This window comes from Triticum aestivum, chromosome 7B, assembly GCF_018294505.1.
Source record: "Triticum aestivum cultivar Chinese Spring chromosome 7B, IWGSC CS RefSeq v2.1, whole genome shotgun sequence".
Lineage (NCBI taxonomy): Eukaryota > Viridiplantae > Streptophyta > Magnoliopsida > Poales > Poaceae > Triticum > Triticum aestivum.
The window spans coordinates 95,675,253-95,694,911 of NC_057813.1; the positions used below are offsets into that span (position 1 = coordinate 95,675,253).

Consider the following 19,659-nt stretch of genomic DNA (forward strand, 5'->3'; position numbering starts at 1 on the left):
CAGTATACTCCAAGAATCTAACTTGGGAACCATCCGTGACAAAGAAACAACCAAATTGAAAAAAAATTAGGTTTCATCAGGCTAACCCAAAAATGGGGTCCCGTGGTTTCCAGTGGAGTTGAGAAAAATGACTTTGAATCCCACGTACTTATAACAAATGATTTCCTACCACACGTCTTCTCTAGTAAGAAGTTTGCTTGACGATTTACATAGAAGTGCAATACTTTTTTTTATCTCATGACTGTGAGTACTCATGCCACCTTGAATTTTAGGGCGGCACATGACACTCCACTTAGCAAGCCTATATTTCTTTGTTTCACTATCAGTATGTCACTTTGCTAGAAAAATAAGGATTTAAAGTAGTTCAGCCTCTAATGGACCCCTTTTGGTAAGTGTAAGAATGATACCGTGTACAAACCATGTTGTTGAGGACGAAATTAATTCAACCAATCATCCCCCATATGACAGAAGTTTATTCTTTCAGCTTGTAAGGCGTTTCTGAAGTCAATCTTCCATGTACATTTCCAAGTCTGTAGTAGTGGATTTGAGTACCAATGTACCTAATTGGGAACTGCCCGAGGCAACAACCAAAGATATCTTATCTCCGAAGGAGACAAATTTACTCTAATGAGAACTGATTTAAGATCGAAAAGTTTCTCAAAAGCACATAAAAGCAACTTGAGGTTAGTCATGGTCCATAAGAGAATGGTGTTCGACATATGATAGAATGGATAGATCATCTTCTACCGATGAGAAATTACCCCACTAATATGTCCAACCATTTTAGTGCGTACAACTAGTATATCGAGCATGCCCGCTACAATGTTGAACATGATAGGGGATAGCGGGACACCATGACGAAGTCCCTTTCGGAAGTAGTTGCTCATGTCATCATTTATTTCGATGGTGACACTATCCCAAAGACAAAACTCCTGACCCATGTGCATCATTTTAGTGAGAAGCCCTACATGCGAAGAGTTTATGGAAGAAATGAGTCACTTGACTTTATCGTGAGCTTTCTTAAAGTTGATTTTTAAGATGACATCGCTCATCTTTTCTTGGTGAAGCTCATTTATAGTTTCATGTAGAACATCAACCCTACCAAGTATATTTTGTCCTTGCATGCACGCTATTTGAGTGACATGGACCTCATGATCAGCCATCCCATTCAACCGATTAGTCGCCAACTTCCTAAAAATCTGATAATCATGAGACAAATTGCCCAATATTGTTTGATCCGACTTGCATCCATCGTTTTAGGTGGTAGAATATATTTTTTGAAGTTTAAATAATGATATTGTTGGATTCAAAAATTAATTACTCACCAAACATTACATTACATAATAATAAGTATATTACAACTCTAGATCGGTCGATCTAGCATAGGAGCTAGTTTTCTTCGTCTCTGTTCCCTTTCGAATCGTCTCTTGTCTATTGGGAGTTGAGGGTGGTTTGGCTTAGCCGCAACTTGCGCTCGTCGGAGAGCTTCTTGGCAAAGTGAGCCAACGCCTCTTCGTTGGTGCCCTCATCGTCGACGGGCTCGTACACCCCCGTGTCAATGTTCACCCGGGCAACTTTCTTCTTGAGCAACATGTTGCCGATCCCTATGAGCGCCTCCATGTTCGCCTTGGTGGAGATATCCACCGAGGACGTGTGGCCCGTGAGCGAGTCATCCTGGATGCGTAGGTAGTTCTTCTCAATGTTGAGAGCCTGGAACAATATAGCAGCGTGGATGTCGACCATGTCGGCGCTTGCATGAGAGAAAATGTCGATAAGTGGGGTGAAGCCACTGTCATAGAGCCAGCGGAGGACGCCCCACTTGGCACAGTCCGGCGCGGTGTACTTCTCCGCCTGCTTGGCCGTCCCTGTGCCGATGGAGATGATGAGGTACCTGTGGTACTCGGCGGGCTTGCCGTGCGTGAAGTCCGGGTTCCGGCGCAACACTTCCTTGGTGATCATGGACATGGCGGCCATGGTGGGGTTGTTGGCGGCCACGCCACCGTCGATGAGGTGGTACTCACGGTCCGGCAGCTTGCCCGCGGGGTCGCGGGTGGTGAAGTAGTGCGCTGGGAAGTAGGTGGGCGCCGCGGACGTGCTGATGCAGATGTCCGAGAGGTGCGCGTTCTTGAGCGGGTCCACCTTGGCCTCGTATGTGTTGAAGATGACCGGCTGCAGGTACTTGATGTCGAACGTCGGGACGATGATGTTGGTGACAGTGTCGGCGACGGTCACGTCGTTGGTGAGGCTCTTGATCTTGTCGTGCAGAAACTTGCCGTCGTACTTGGGACCGTTCACTGCGCCGAACAGGTTCGCCATCGGGGTCAGGAACCCCAACCTGCACGTACGTGAAGCAACGCCGGCGTCAGCATCGCCGCCGACGGTCTGTCGGAAGGAGAAGAGAAGGGACACCGCGCCGTGCGTGCGTGCGTGCGTACGTACCTCTTCTGCGGGAAAATCTTGGGCCCATTCTCGAGGTAGAATTTGTTGATGTCCTTGGCCTCGAATAGCGGCCGCTTGTTCTCGCCCGGCGCCGCCAGCATCGACGTGACCAGCGCGCCCGTGCTCGTCCCGGCGATCACGTCGAAGTAGTCCGCGATGCGCGCGTCCGGCCCGTCCAGCTCCTGTCAAACACAGCACACGTCACAAAAAATCAATCTAGGACGACGAAGATGCAACTATAGACAATCGAGCTGCAGACGGACGTACTTGGAGCTTGGACTCGAGACATGCGAGGATGGTGGAGGGGATGAGACCGCGGATGCCGCCGCCGTCGATGCTCAGCACCGTGATGAGCCGCCCCTGCGACGGCGGCGGGCACGTCAGCGTCGGGTCCGCCTGGCTGCACATGTTGAGCTTCGCACGGGGTGTGCCCTGCACTGTTCTAGCTCTAGCTAGTGCTAGCAGTGGCCTTCAATTTGAAACAAGACCCAGCTCGCTCCCGTCAAGATTCCCCGGGCGTGCTAGTAGCACTTGTGTTCTTGTGCTTTCCGATCGGGAGCCTCTACCGCCTACCGGGCTATTTAACTCCATATTTGGCGTCAGTGGCTAAGATGGAATCTTCTTACTTCACACTTATTTTATGGCGCGCGTTTGTCACGTTTGATTGGTACCGATGACCAACTTCTGGAGTCCCTACTCGCTGTACCGGTCGACAGCATGATTTGTTGGCGCAACGAAGAGCAGCGACGATACTTCGTCGTACGAGATTTTCTTCAAAAGTTACACATTCCATCCTAATAACAAGACAAAGAAAGTGGAAGGAAAAAAAATACTAAATTAAAGTAAACCCACAAAAGTTAAACGGTAATGATGCAGCGAACGGTCGCTGGGATGACATTCGCGAACGTTTTTCACCGCGTTTTATGTTACAGGAGCATGGCAATTCCTTTAAGAGAACACGACAAATTTCATAGCAAAATCCCTTGTTTGCATAGTTTGCGATGTGTTCGGAAGAAATGGCCATGTGTGTTTGAACAACTTGGCATAAAAAACGTTGACAAATGTCATGCTTCTCAAGAAACTTTCGCTGTGTATTGTGATCCAAGTTGAAACGAACACACACCTATCTTGAAGCTCTCGGATGATTCATATCGGTAATACTTTATTCGTGCATGGTCTTCTGTTATCAGTTTGACTAGAAAAATAGATGTTATATGCCACAAAAGGTATATCTTTAGATTCTTCGTCGAATGAAATTACTAACACAATTTTTTGTTGACATATTACACAATTTCTCCGCCGGATGCTGATCTCCTCCCGTCGGCGGCTTACCTTGGCGCCGGGGTGGTCTGCATCGGCGGCGGTGGGATCTGGTTCGCGATTTACATGTCTGCGGCCGGATGAGGGTCGAGATGAGTCGTCGTCGGGCGAGAATTCTACGGTATTGCGCCAGCGAAAATTTGACGAAGAGATTGCCGCAGAATTCTGGGCAGATATTGGGTTCCCTACTCCTGCTTCTAGGGTCTGGGAGAGACCTTCTTCGAGGCGGATACCAGCTACAGCAAGTGCTGCTCAAATGGAAGGGGAGAAGTCCTTGCCTATGCCGGCGTCCTCTTCCAGGGCGGCGACACAGGCCGGTCGGGATACGGCTAGGGCGGCGGCTTCATCTAGGGTTCTTGTTAGACCCTGGATTGGACCCATTCCGCCTCCAAGAATTTCTCCGTCTCTTTCAATGGGCGACGTCCTCAAGAATGCCGGCCTCGGCACGGCGGCGGCGTCGTCACCAGCCAGTGCCCCGACGCCTTCTGCACCGGTTCCCAGATCGCCTGATCGGTCCCAGACGATGGGCCCCCAGCCCAATCCAGGTTTGTCAGATCCCACTCGTCCATTACGCATGGTTAATCTCAACCGTTGGCTGTCTCATATGTGGAACAGGACTAGCCATCGGAGAAACCCTAATCCTACTCGTTCCTTTGCGGCTGTCCTGTGCTCCGCCGTGATGTCCCGCGAGGTGCCGCCCGGCTCGGGCTTGCCTCGTTCAGCCGCCGCCGCCCCGCAGCCTGTGGACACTTCGTCGTCGGGAGGTGCACCGGGCTTCGTGCCGGGCGTATTCACTCCGGTCATCCCGACGCCGCAACTGGCTAACTCCGCCATCATGCCGACTCCCTCTCTGCAACCTCCTGTGCAAGCGCCGGTGCAACCGCAACAGCAACTCTATCAGGTTAATACGCCGCAGCAGTTTTACCAGCAGCAGCCGTTCTACCATGCTTCGGCTGGGTATGTGCAGAACCAGCCTCCGATATATGCATATTAGCCGGCCGGTCCTCTACCGCAGCAGAATCAAGGGCCCCCTCCTGCCGTTCAACAGATCGCTTTTAACGCCGGACCGACGAACTCAGTGGCCGGCGGGCAGGATGGGTTTGTGCGCCCTCGGAAGCCAAAGGGAGGCAAGGGTGGAAGACCTAAATATCGTCCATGTTTCGTTCCTCCCAATACCACTTCAGCTGCGCTGGTCTCTCATGGTTCTCAGGGAACGCAGCCTCTCGTTCCGATGGCTCTTGCGACAGCAGCCCAACCGGTCTTGGCACAGGTTCAGCAGCAAGTTCAGACGCAACCTACACCGATTGTCGGCGTGAGCACTGGGGCTAAAAAATTGTGGTGCACCAAGCGCCAGTCTGCGGGTCACCTTGCTGAGGATTGTGAGACTCAGCAATTCTGCTTCATTTGTAACAAGTCCAACCATCCGATGACCCTGCGTCGCTGCCCGGCTCTTAAGATGCCAAAGCCGGCGGCGATGCTTTGCGGCTATGGTACAGAGAACATGGCCTTCTTTCAGATGCCGGATAATATTTGCAGAGCTGATCTTGCGCCACAAACTTCACCAACAGCCCTTGTCACGATCTCGGGAGGTTCTATAACTGCTGGCATTGTGGAGGCAGAGGTGGCTAAGATCGCACAGTACCAGCATCAGTGGACGTGGGAGGCTATTCCGCATGGCCAAAATGCTTTCCTCATGTCGTTTCCCAGTGATGAGGTGCTACTGAGGATAACTGGGTTTACGGTCTTTATAAAATCGCATAACGTTACCTTGGAGTTCAAGGCATGGCAGTCAGAGGAGATTCCGTATCGCTTTGAGCTCATTCCGGTTTGGGTGCATGTTCATGGAGTTCCTCATGCACTACGACGGGGCTTTGGGCTGTTGGTTCTGTTATTGGTGCCACCTTGGACGTCGACCTTCTTTGCTTACGCCGACGGGGTATAGTTCGGATACAGGTGGGCGTGCTTAACCTCGACGCCTTTAAGAGGAGTACTATCAACTTGCTATCGTCGGATGTGGTGGTTCAGAAGAAGGGCTATGAGTTCCGCTATACCTTGGAAGAAGATGACTTCCGTGTAGATGATGACTTCGTGCCACGTGTTTGGGAGCATGACGATGACTTTGAGGGTGACAAGGGACATGACAGAGAGGATACGTCCAGGGCCAATGACATGAGCAAGAGGCCGAAAGCGTCCTCGACGTCCACCCACTCGGTGGCTATTTCAACTTCGGGAGGTGCCGTTCCGATGCAGACTACGTCCGCTACCACCGCTCATCCTGCTGCACTTCCTAGGCCGGCTGCGGTGGGGAATACGATTGCCGTCACGCCGCTGAACCCCCTCAGGCGCACTTCTCCTAAACCGGTGTCACAGTCTACATTGAGTCCGACGACGACGGGAGACCGGTTGTCTGAACCGGAGCGCTTCAAGCCAAGGGACGCTACCTCGCCGTCTTGTACGTCTGTGTCGCCGCCACTGTTGGCTGCTACACCGGCTGTACTGGAGGTGCGGCTTCGGGACGACAGCCTTACAGCGTCTCAGGGGATTGGAACACCGAGAGTGGAAGATAACGACCAGGTGACGACTCCGACCTCGGCTTCGCAACGACCTACTTGTCGCCGGGGAGTCATTTTCTCCCCGGCGGTGAGAGCGGATCACGACCTCGTGCTGGCGGAGCTACGGGCGCTATCCTCTACGCCTTCCTCGCCGGGCGGGGGGGGGGGGGGGGAGACCCCTTTGGCGATCGATGTGGAGGGGGGTAGGCTGCCGCCCTCCCGGTCCGCTTCACTTATGCCGGAGCCCTCTACTCCACCATTCAGGGCCTCTGGGACGCTGGCTCAAACCGAGACGACGACAACACATCTCAGATGTAGTGGGCGTCATCCAGTTGGCACTGATGGGGCTTCCGCTACGGACGAGGACTCCATGCTGAAGGCCATGCGTAGAACTGCCTCGCGGAATCTCGACTTTGATGGTACGTCTTCTACCAAATCCTTTCTCTCTTTTGATAATGCCAAAGTCTCTTCAAACATTACTAGTCTTGGTATTTCATTAGGTAGAAATGAATCAGCAATTGACTTCTCTGTTAAGGCTCTTAAGCAAGTGGAGTTCGACCGGCTTACGGTTGCTCCTAAGTCGCATATTCTTGTGGATCCCTTAGCATCAGATGAGGAAGAGGAGGAGTCGGATGCCAATCATGAAGGCAGACTTCTCTCTCATCTGGTCAAAGATGCAACTGAGGTAGACTTGGAAGATACCACGCGCGACACTATGCTATGTGAGCTTGTCGCGTCGGTACGTAAGAACAAATCTAATTCAGGTAATAAAAAGGGACGCCCAAATAAGAAGGCAAAAGTCTCCAAATACAAAAAAGGTTCATCATGAAAGGAATGTTTTGGAATAGCAGAGGTCTTGGTGACTTGGCTAAACATAAACATATTTCTGATTGTGTTAGGGATTATGCTCTTGACTTTGTGGCAATTTCTGAGTGTGGTAGGCGTGACTTTCCTACACGTGATCTAGACCATTTTTCATGTGGCAAAGATTACGAATGGCATATTTTACCACCTTCTAGGAGGTCTGGGGGTATCCTGTTAGGAATACACTCCACCTACTTGGAACTTCTTTCCACGTCGAAGGGGGAGTACCACATCAAATTCAACCTTCGAAATAAAGCCGATAACTTCATTTGGAGTTTGGTTGCTGTTTATGGTGCCGCTCAAGATGAGTTCAAATCGGCCTTTCTCAAAGAAATTGTCAACACCTGTCGAGAAAATCCACACCCAATGCTACTCGGGGGGGGGGGGATTTCAATATTCTTCGATATCAGCAGGAGCAAAACAATGACAGGTTCGACACTAGATGGTCGTTTCTTTTTAACGCTGTTATTGATAGCCTCGACTTGCGGGAACTTTCTCTGTCGGGGCGCCAATACACCTGGGCCGACAACAGATCTATACCAACTTTTGAAAAACTTGACCGGGTGCTAGTTACCACCGACTGGGAATTTAAGTACCCCCTAGCTTCGGTACGAGCACTGGAGAGAATTGAGGCTTTATCGGATCATGCCCCATTGCTTACTGATTTTGGTCAAGCCGCTCCTAGTACGAACCGCCAACAGTTCAAATTCGAACTGGGATGGCTCACTAGAGAGGGTTTTCATGAGTTGGTTGAAAAGGTGTGGCGGCGTCAACCTCGTGGCGACACACCAATTCAACGATGGAACAATCGCATCCGTGCGCTGCGCCAATTCCTTCGTGGTTGGGCCAAACACACCGCAGGGATGTATAAGCAAGAGAAGTTGCGGCTCTCTACCTTAATTGACTCCTTAGATAAAATCGCGGAGGTGAGGCTTCTTTCTGACACGGAGATTGAGCAAAAAGTCATCTCAATGAGCAGCTAGCCCGTCTGTTACGCGAGGAGGAAATTAAATGGTACCAAAGGTGTAAGACAGACTCGCTGATACTTGGAGACGACAATACAAAATACTTTCAAATGTTAGCCAATGGCAGACATAGAAAGAAACGAATCTTCGCTCTAGATCAGGAGGAGGGTCGGATTGAGGGGGATGCTTCGCTAAAGAAATTCATTACTAAGTATTACAAAGATTTGTTTGGTCCATCTATGAACACGACACTTGAGATGGATGAGTCTATTTGTCATGATATTCAGCAAGTTTCCACTGCGGAAAACGAATTCCTAACCTCTCCATTCTCTGAGGAGGAAATTCGGACTGCGGTTTTTCAGATGGAACATAATAAATCTCCGGGTCCGGATGGCTTTCCGACGGAGTTCTTTCAAAATTTCTGGGACATGTTAAAATCAGACTTGGTTCAGTTGTTCAATGAACTGCATGCTCACAAACTTGACATTTCCCGTCTAAATTTTGGGGAAATCATTCTTCTACCCAAGACGAAAGATGCGAGTCGGATTCAACAATATAGACCGATTTGCTTACTAAATGTAAGTTTTAAAATCTTCACCAAGGTCGCCACTAACCGTCTGAACGGGGTGGCAGACCACGTAGTCAAACCATCCCAAACAGCTTTCATGCAAGGACGGAACATTTTGGATGGAGTTGCTGTCCTTCATGAAACGGTTCATGAGCTTCATCACAAAAAGTTGAACGGAGTCATTTTTAAAATCGACTTCGAGAAAGCTTATGATAAAGTAAAGTGGCCCTTTCTGCTACAAACATTACGAATGAAAGGGTTTTCCGATACTTGGTGTCGATGGGTTGAGAGCTTTGTGTCCGGAGGTAGTGTTGCCATTAAGGTAAATGATGATGTAGGCAACTATTTTCAGACAAAGAAGGGGCTCCGTCAGGGGGACCCCGCATCACCCATCTTGTTCAATATTGTGGCTGATATGCTAGCTACTCTCATCGAGAGGGCCAAGTCAGCAGGTCAAGTCACCGGGGTCATTCCTCATTTAGTAGAAGGAGGCCTATCAATATTGCAGTATGCGGATGACACTATTTTGTTTTTGGATCATGACTTAGAAAAGGCCAGAAACCTCAAACTGCTGTTATGTGCTTTCGAGGATTTATCTGGACTAAAGATTAATTTTCATAAGAGTGAACTCTTCTGCTTCGGTGAGGCCGCAGAAGCCTCACATGATTATGCTGAAATCTTTGGTTGTCAACTTGGACAATTTCCGATTCGATATCTAGGTATCCCTATTCATTATCGGCGATTGACAATAGTTGAATGGAAGCATGTTGAAGAGAGATTGGAGAAACGTCTGGCTAGTTGGAAGGCCAAACTCCTGTCCTATGGGGGGCCGATTAATTCTGATTAACTCCGTCCTTACCAATATGGTTCTCTACATGTTATCATTTTTTCATCTCCCAAAAGGTGTGCTTCAGCGTCTTGATTACTTTAGATCAAGATTTTTTTGGCAAAGTGATAATGAAACCAAGAAATATCGTTTGGCTAGGTGGAATGTCTTATGTCGTCCAAAAAGCCAAGGGGGACTTGGTATCCAGGATCTAGAGATCAAAAATATTGCATTGCTCAGCAAATGGGTATATAAACTACTCACTGAGGATGGCGTTTGGCAGGAAATCATTCGTAATAAATACATGGGTTCCAAAGCAATCTCCCAAGTTTACTGGAAACCGGGTGACTCACACTTTTGGAGTGGGGTGATGAAAGCTAAAGATTTCTTTTTCCAATTTGGAACGTTCTCGGTCAGAGACGGCTCCCAAATTCGATTCTGGGAAGACACATGGTTGGTGAACAACCCCTTAAACGTGCAATATCCAAGCTTATATCGGATAGTTAGACATAAGTTTGTCACGATTAAGCAAGTGTTGGGTCAAGAAAACCCAGATATTTCTTTTCGTAGAACGCCCGTTGGACCTCGTTTGGCAGCATGGGAGGATTTGCTAACCCGTTTGGGAGCCATTCAGCTGTCGGAGGAACCAGACATGTTTCGATGGAAATTGCATCAGAGTGGAAAGTTTTCGGTCAAATCCATGTATGATGCATTGGTACATAATGAGGTCCCAATTGATAATAGAAAACTGTGGAAGCTTAAGATTCCTCTAAGAGTGAAAATTTTCCTATGGTTTCTCAATAAAGGGGTTATCTTAACTAGGGACAATTTGGCACGACGAAATTGGCAAGGTTGCAAAAAATGTGTTTTCTGTCACCATGATGAGTCGATTAAACACTTATTTTTGAATGCAAGTTTGCACGATCTGTATGGGCCATCGTCCAAATAGCTTCGAATTTATATCCCCCACGTAGTGCACGGAATATATTCGGCAATTGGTTGAGGGGTATAGATAAACAGTTTTCTGCTCACATTCTTGTGGGGGCGGCTGCCTTATGTTGGGCACTCTGGCTCACCAGGAATGACATTGTTTTTAACCGTAAATGTGTTCCATCTCCTATGCAGGTTATTCATATATGCTCGCGATGGCTCCGTACCTGGTCTATCCTGCAGAAGCCGGAGGACAGAGACCTTTTTATGATGGCGTCTACCCGGCTGGAGCATTCTGCCCGGGAAATTTTCTACCCCCATGGATGGCGGTGTGATCTTCGGATAGGATCAGCCCTTTATAGGCTGGGCTTTATTTATCTTTGCTTCTGGCTTTTGGCCAGTTTATTTCGATCTTTACTTCTTCGAACTTTTGGCTGTGTGCATCTAGTTATGCAGAGGCCGGGTGATTTTTGATGCGATTGTATCAACTCGATATTTCAATTCAATGAAAAGCCCTTTATCGAAAAATTACACAATTTCGTTTGGTAAAAATTTGAAGAGCAAGACTCCTGTGCCCGGCTTATACTTCTATCCGGAGGGAGTAGTACACTCAGCGCCACATTTCTAAGACCTGAGCATGCGCAAGCGCATTTCCGTTTACTCAGATTTTTTTAGGTCGTATTAATTATACCCACAAACAAAAATTACTTGCAGTCTATCAAGAATTACCAAAGCAAGAGAGACTGATTCAGCTCGGTCCTCCCGTTGCCCTCCTATTGTGACTTGGAGGGACAATTAGCTCGAACCGACCGCTCCTTCCCTATTTCTCTCCCACCCTTCGAGCTACAAAAGAAGGCCACCTGCAACCACGCGGAGTGTGGAGGAAGATGGCAGGGAGGCTCTCACCACTCTCACAGAGGGCTTGGGACGCCGGGGTAGCGGCCCTGGTTAGAGATGACGGTGTCGACCGAGTGGCGAGTGGCTGTTGCGGTGATCGGTCAACTTCCTTGGCTAAGTGGATGGTGAGGTGTCTGTGGATGGCGCGCTTCTTGGCAGCGGTGAAGCATGCAACGAAAACATGGGTGGGCCAAACTGCAATAGATTGCTCATGACTAGCTTTTCTCGGCCCATTGGTTGGCTGTAATAGGAGAAAATGCTACAAAGCTGGGCGGGCCATGGCCCGTGCAGCCTTGTTGTAGCTCTGCCACTACTTGCTCGTGTTGGCATGTTGCTAAATCTAAGAACACCGACTCCCATATGTGCATCTAGTTCTCTCTGGCGAATATGGGTGGTGATCGGATGGGGTTGGTGGGGTTGTTGGGACCAAGGGATCCCTAGGCCAGCAGCGGAAACCACAATACACATGGCCATATCCCAACATGGAATATTATTTGAGCCCCCCCCCCCGCCCCAACCTCCCCTTCTGATAGGCACAATGGTGTCCTAGTCTTTCGATGAGAAACACATGATCAACTTGACCACCAAAGTCTAATATTTACAAGCAATCGGAGAACAAGAACTATGATATGCAATCTAGTTACTACATATATAGATGAAGTACAAAAGAAAATGTGGTTTCTCAAGCGGTCTTGACATGGTCATTGGGCATAAATGAAGTACACGAAATTGTAGGTATGGTGTATTTTTAACTAGACAAAACCTAAGTATAATCGGTTCCCTCGGGGCGGTATTTATGGAGGGACATGGGGAAATTTTGACCAGCCCCAGGAGGAGGACCGAAACCACCCTAAGTCACTTTCCTCATGTATTCCGAGTTTACATTGGCCGGACCAAAATGAGGTGGTGCGACACCTACTAATGATTATAGATGAAATTACAAATTTTATATTGTATATTTCATCAATCCCATCGTGCGTCATTATGAAGGGGATAACACACATTGCTTAAAAACATGGACAACACCTTCCTTCTAGTATTTTTGTTGTCATCTCCACGGTTGCTCATGCTACAATGCATGTCCCTCTCGTCCGTGCAAGGTCCTTAATTCCTTCATAATACAAGCTTATTTGATTTAGGCATTAACATATTCTCATGAGCATTATCAAAGTTCCTAAAAACAGAAGATCCAAAACATAAGTCTTTCTTGAGCAGGTGTGATTGGGGGGGGGGGGGGTTGTCGGTTAAACAGAAGTAGGGATGTCCAACAACCATCTGCAAGGTGAAAACCCTACCCATTTGGGCGGCAACAAGACCGTTGAATCATTTTTCTCCCTAGAGGCATGTCTGTGGATTGCGAGGATGGTAGTCGAGGATCCTTGTGATTGGTGGTTGTTGGTGGTGGCTCTGTTGACTCCGAGCTATGACTTCACCATGTGTATTTTCATTGCACTCAGTTACAACAAGAAACAACCAACATCGTTTGGTGCAGCACTTGCATTTTGGTGCATTCGATTTACAGAGATCTGGTTATTTTCCACTTATCCACATGTACCATGTAGGCTGTAGAGTCTTAGTTTTCACCTCTACGGATGTAGTGTCACATTAAGGTTGGCGAGAGCCTGGTGTTATGGCATGTCATGTCCTTCTGTGGTGATGTGGTCATCCTATCTTTGTTTTGTTTTCTAGGTTTGCGATATCATCCTACAACGGGTGTCTTTTGAGTGGTTAAGTCATGGGAGACGATAGATCTCATGAGATTTCTTGATTTGTGTGATGAGCGGTTGTCATACCCTCCCCTAGTAACATGTTTGCCTATGGTTTGTTTGGGGTTCTAGAGTGAAATACTCTGCATTTTGATGGCGCAGCATCTTCTGATTTTGGATTAGAGGGCAAGGGCTCTTTTTCAATGGTGGAGACATATGGGGTTGTGTCAATTAGAGAAATAGGAGCTTGTTCCTAATAAGAATGTGCCCCCCTAGACCGTTGCTGCTTCGTTGATCTTGGCTGAAATGGTGGATGCGGGCTCGAGTTTCAAGCTGCATTTCTTTTCTTTTCTTTCTTTATTTTGTTTGCTTGTCTTGACTTTGACTTCAGTGCTGTGTTGTAAGCATTGTGCATAAATTGTTTCAGGCTTTATTAATTTAAAAGTCGAGCAATCCACCTTCCTTCTGAAAAGCAATTACTAGAAGTTATCATTGTCATTCCTAGAAACTGGGATAAGCTGATCATTCTACCTTCCTTATCGCCTCTCCTTATCCTCCTCCCACTTCCTACATTGGTTCCTAGCCATCCTTTTGGTTACGTCAAGGCCTCCTTTTGGTGCATCACTTGGCAACGGTGACGGTCTTGACGGAATTAGCAACGATGTTGACCCACTTGGGGTGTGCATTCAACTTCAACAATATGCATGAAGACTAAGTGCTTCTTCTCCATCCTAAAGAACAATGTGCACGCACAAACAACCTAGTAAGAAAAAGACATGATTAACAAGTTGCATATCCAGCCAAATGACCCACACATGGAGTAACAAAAATCTTATGACCGCTTCACTTGGCCACTAGAATTGTAGTTGTTTATACAAGAAGCAATACTTGTTGGTGGCCTCTTGAATAGTGTACCTTCGATGAGTGAGCGACTTTGAATTGCGATTACGGATCACTTCATTGCGATAAGGATCATAGTGTTTTTGCTCATGGAACCAAACACACACACTTGTCCAAATGGTTCTGCCCATTCTCTTCGTGTGATGAATTGGATCAATGCTTGTGGCATACCACACATGAACCAACAATTCATCCTCCTTCATGTTGAAATTTTCTCCCATCTTCTTCTTTCCTCGGTACCTCACGGTTAGAAGTCGTCCGGTAGGTTAGTGTCCAACAGCTGGGTGTGCGTCTGCTGGGTGTCCGGCTCTGGATGGAAGTCCTCCACTTGCCAGTCTTCGTGGCCGCCACTGCCATGTGTGATGTTCATCCGTGTCTCCTCCTCATCCGCCGGTGCGCCCGGTTGAGACATTTCGACAAACAGAGGGCACCAAAGCATGATGGAGGGACACATCTGACATCAGCGGAATAAACAAGCACTAACAATTGCGACTGAGGCTTCCTAAAGGTGTAGTCCGTGTTGGGGTCGGCGTGGAACGACACATGATGGCAGGAGGTGTCGGTGGACGTGGACTGCTGCTGCGGACCGAGTTGCTGGGCGGCGAAGTAGTACAGCAGATGCGGTTGCGCCGGCCAAGGTGGCAAGGCAATTGCACGACCGACACGAGCCAGATGACATGTTCTACCGGAGGAGGTGTTGGGTGACCGGCCGCCGCCTCATCGTCCACCTTCTTCTTCGACCAGCGACGTCGGCCGTTGCGTTCCACGTGGCGACCTTCCTGATGGCCACAACCAACAGGTCCTTCAGTTCCGGTGTCACTACAACCGTCTTGATCGGCTCTATTGCGAGACGGACGACGAAATAAGCGCTAGTTGGGTAGTGAGCGGCGGTGATTGGAGTGAAGACAGTGGGGAAAAGGCGGGTTTTAGGACGGAGATAATGGTGGAATTGTCCAAATGCGCGGACTCTGGCTTCATTTTGCTGTGGCCGGGGTGTCTGACGCCTGCGTCGCGATTGTCAGGACCCCGCAAACTTCTTCAAACTTTGGTTTCAATTTGTGGGAGCTTGGACGTCCGGACGCGTCCAGATATACACGACTTGTGGGAGCTTGGACGTCCGGACGCGTCCAGATATACACGGCATTGGCCAAAAGTATTCGGGCAGCACGGCACGGACGGTGGAGTTGATGTATCATGTTGTGTTGGAGACTTGGAGTTGCCCTTACATTGTATACTCAGAATACCGTGGGGTAGAGCTGTACCCCATGCAGCGTACACAGTACAAGTCCGTGTGTTCTGGACGACAAGGATTGAATATACACTTTGAACTTAATCTAAAAAGAGTTGTCCTTGTCTGCTTGTATTGTAAAGGTTTTGTTGCTTTTGATATGGTGTTAGGCAGGTCGTGGGAAGGGTGATCTCATTGTATATTTTGCACAAATCAGATGAAGAGATTCATAGACATGTCAGCGTATCTACTTGCTGACCGTATGTATCGCGATGCACAGTTGCTGGATGATCTTCTTTACTGTGAGTTGTTGGATGAATGACAACAAGTTAAATCGTGCAAATCTCAAAGTGCCACGGTTGTTATAAATTGATTTTTAGCGCCTCTATTTTTTTTTCCTATAGGAATCTCCAAATGAGTTTGTATTGTTATTCATGCACTTTTGTCAGATAGAGAGCAGACAAGGCATTCACAATGCGGCGAAACAGAAATGCTACAAAATATTGTGACCCGAATATTCAATTCTGAGCCCAGCTTCATTTGATCTTGGTGAACAGTAAATTCAAAAGAAATATTGAAAAATTAAATAAATCTGATTATTATTTTTGTCAACCAAGATTCTCAGATGCGTGATGTACTGGCAAAATTTCGTGGTATTCACACACGTGAGGTTAAAACATTAGGTGCATGTGTGTTAATGAACTTACAACGAGGATAATTTAACTATAATTTGTGCACTGACAGTGAAAGAAAGATCTCTATCAAATTAAACCCTGCTGTTCATATTTGTCGTCAGCGATGGTTTCCGCATACACGGGGCCATGTGCTTTTGTAAGCTTCTGATAGAAAAAATAGTATGTTTGGACATGCATATGTGCTGCATCTTTTCTTTATCGGTCGAGCAGCCTGTAGATTGATAGAGCCATATATTCTTAATTTACTAGTGTCAAATCAAGGAGTGAGTTCTCGAGATTAAGTTACCCGAATCATATCAAGGAAACAATCATGTGATCAAGATGAGGTGTTGTGAGGTAGGTGCATGCATGAGTCAGCAGCAGGCATGGCGTCCCTTTTAATCATATATCCTTATTAACAAGGCAATCATGTGGTTGACCACCAGAGCTTATTGGAGATGGTAGATATTTGCTTGCTCCAGTGAGCTGTGCTTCACTACTTCAGTAAGCTAACCAACAACGCAACTGCCACTAGCTGGGAATAACAACACTTTTAAGATCCTTGATTAGAGTGCTCCTTGGAGCTTGCTATCATCATTTCAAGGAGCTTGCTATCATCATACAGAGGACTATAACATTTCATATGAAAAAAAATAGAGTGCTCATTGGACGAAATTATTGGCCCGAGATATGCCCGAGGTATCATTGTGTTGTGCCTATCCTCGTGGCTAACGGACACGATTGGAGTCAAACACTCCATGTTAGGTGGTTGATCACGTGGAACTTCCGTTATCCCACTATGATGATTAACGTGTTGGTGTTAAGGCATTATACGAGTAACAGCTTCATGTGTTGATAATTTTTCCAACCAGTTTCGGTTTCAAGATGGACCGTATTCATCACTAGCCAATGTCGCACTCTCTGATTCATTACTTGACTAGGTGAGTATCTGTGCGTTTGCAACATGAGACAGATCTTTGTATTTTCATAATATAGTTACATGCCTGTGAGTTGCTACGGGCTTATGATCAAATAGGAAATATGCCCGTGTGTTGTAACGGAAGAAAAACAATCAGATTATGCAGATGTGGTAGAGATAAAAAAAAAATCCTGGATCAAATGTCAGGATGAGATAAGGACTATTAAAATGTCATTTCACAAACTATGACTGAATGTCATGATGAGATAAGCGACTTTTAAAAGTCATTTTAAAAATTAAAAATGTGATGGCCTCATAACGACTTGATTTCTTAAGGCACCACAACGAAATGTTTTTTGCCTGAGCAAACTGCATTGACGGACCATGCATGAGCTATACTGATGAATGATGTGTCTCGCCTTGGCCTAGCGTAGCGGTGTTTTTCATAACCAGTAGAACTATGATGCCAGAATAAACATAGTTGTGTATGGAGGCAAATTAACATTTAGTCATTTTTATATAGTTTACAAAAATGAACCCATAGGAAGTTGTGTGAATTTTTTAGGCTGAGCGCTGCTCAGAACAAGGAAACCTTTTACTTACCCTCGTGCAAGGGACTAAGTAAAATCGTAAAAAAACGGCCTCTATAGAGCCCCTGATAAAACCTCTACAGAATTGACGATTTGTTTATTTTGTTATTTACAAAATTGTTTCAATTTTTTTGAATATTTTTTAAAAATTCATGGACATTTTTTAAAATTACCGAATATCTTTTGAATACACGATAATTTTTTAAAAATCATGAACATCTTTTGTTTCACAAATATTTTTTGAAGTTATGTTTTTTTAATGATATGCGAACAGTTTTTTGAAATCACGAACATTTTATGATTTCTCGATACATTTTTCCAAAACTTGCAAATTTCATAAATTCGTATTTTTTGGAAATCCGGAATTAATTTAAAGAATGAAAAAACAGAAATGATAAAGAAAAGGTAAAAATTGAAACAAAAAAACAAGGGCGCAAATGGGCTGGCCCATTATGCATGTGGGGAGTAGGAGGCGAGAAAGGGGAGAAAAAGGGGGGAGGGGGGAGAAAAGAAAGGGGTGGAACCAGGGATCGAGTCCTGCTCTCCCGTGCGGACGATGGAGGCCTTAACCACTACGCTGCTTGCATGCTCATGGCATATGAGTGTATCATTATAGAAGTACTGGGCCTGGCGGCGTTTTTGGGAAAAAAGAATCGTTTTTATCCACTTATAGGTGGCATGGTGGGTAATTATTAACAACTTCGAGGGCAATTTTCATGATGGACGACCAGAAGAATAGCTCCTTTATTAGTAGGTAGAGATAGGCACCAGAAGGGAATCACCCCTCCCCTCCCCTGTCCGTCACTCCCGCGAGCGACGAGGACAACAAACCCTAGCTGCTGGCCTTAGGGTCTTCCTCCTACCTGCTTCTCCCCTTGTCCCCGCCGGCTTGCGTTGACGGGCGAAGCCCGGTCAGTGGTGGCGGCGACGAGGCCTCTCTTGTTCCTCTCGATGATGGTCGGCGCCGGTCGATGTGGTCGGGCGACGGCGCGGCGCTCGTAGAGGGCGCGGTGACGCGGCGGCGGGCGAAGGTGTCGGGGTCGTTGCCTGGCGGTGGCGTGATGGGCTCAGTGGTGCTCTTCACGCGTTGCACCTGGAGTTGTGGCGGCGGCCACATTCGTGGAGCTCGTGGACCCCCCTTCGGTGGGTGGCTGATGCGGATGTGATTGCTTGTATCTATGTTGGTATTTCTCCGAAGAGGAGAGGATGATGTAGCACAACAACGGTAAGTATTTTCCTCAATTATGAAACCAAGGTTATCAATCCAGTAGGAGAACCAAGCAACACTATGTAAACAGTGCCTGCACACAAATAAAAATACTTGCAACCCTACACGTAAGAGGGGTTGTCAATCCCTCCTTGGTATTGAGATAGATTAAATTATATGAGACTGGATAAATAGATCTAGCGAAAACACAAAATAAAATAAATAAAGAAAAAGTGCAGCAAGTTATTTTTGGGGTTTTCGGAATAATAGATCTGAAAACAATATGATAAAAAAGACACCCGGGGGTCGTATATTTCACTATTGGCTTCTCTCGAGAAATAGTATACGGTGGGTAAACAAATTACTGTTGGGTAATTGATAGAAGAGCAAATAATTATGACGATATCCAAGGCAATGTTCATGTATATAGGCATCACGTTCAAGATTAGTAGATCGAAATGATTCTACATCTACTACTATTACTACACACATCGACCGATATCCAGCATGCATCTAGTGTATTAAGTTCATGGAGAAATGGAGTAATGCAGTAAGAGCGATGACATGTTGTAGACAAGATCTATTCAGGTAGGAATTAGACCCCATCTTTTTATCCTTAATAGCAACGATACATGCGTGCCTCGCTACCCCTTCTGTCACTGGGTGAGAACACCGCAAGATTGAACCCATCACAAATCACCTCTTCCCATTGCAAGGAAAATCAATCTAGTTGGCCTAACTAAACCAAAGTTTCAGAGAAGAAATACAAGGCTATAATAAGCATGCATATAAGAGATCAAAGAAGACTCAAATAATATTCATGGATAGAACTTATCGTAAACTCGCAATTCATCGGATCCCAATAAACACACCGCAAAAAGTCATTACATCAAATAGATCTCCAAGAATATCGAGGAGAACATTGTATTGAGAATCAAAAAGAGAGAAGAAGCCATCTAGCTACTGCCTATGGACCCATAGGTCTGTGGTAAACTACTCACGCGTCATCGGAGGAGCACCAATTAGGATGATGAACCCCTTCATGGTGGTGTCCCCCTTCGATATGGTGCCGAA

The 19,659-nt window shown here is 46.8% G+C and overlaps 1 protein-coding gene across 1 annotated transcript; it reads right to left on the reverse strand.

The window, feature by feature from the left end:
• Positions 1 to 1,313: 1,313 nt before the first annotated feature.
• LOC123159292 (patatin-like protein 1) lies at positions 1,314 to 2,993 on the reverse strand. Its single transcript, XM_044577122.1, has 3 exons — positions 2,707 to 2,993; positions 2,440 to 2,621; positions 1,314 to 2,335 (listed from the first exon to the last, which is right to left on the reverse strand). The coding sequence occupies exons 1-3, from the start codon at positions 2,845 to 2,847 to the stop codon at positions 1,432 to 1,434; spliced, it is 1,227 nt and encodes a 408-aa protein (XP_044433057.1). The 5' UTR covers positions 2,848 to 2,993; the 3' UTR covers positions 1,314 to 1,431.
• Positions 2,994 to 19,659: the final 16,666 nt, after the last annotated feature.

What these genes read in the sequence shown, in the direction of transcription:
- LOC123159292 (XM_044577122.1), bottom strand. Translation starts at nt 2,847, where the DNA reads ATGTGCAGCCAGGCGGACCCGACGCTGACGTGCCCGCCGCCGTCGCAG. An exon ending in GTCTCGAGTCCAAGCTCCAA is followed by an intron (nt 2,622 to 2,706) that starts GTACGTCCGTCT and finishes TGTGTTTGACAG; the next exon opens with GAGCTGGACGGGCCGGACGC. An exon ending in AAGATTTTCCCGCAGAAGAG is followed by an intron (nt 2,336 to 2,439) that starts GTACGTACGCAC and finishes ACGTACGTGCAG; the next exon opens with GTTGGGGTTCCTGACCCCGA.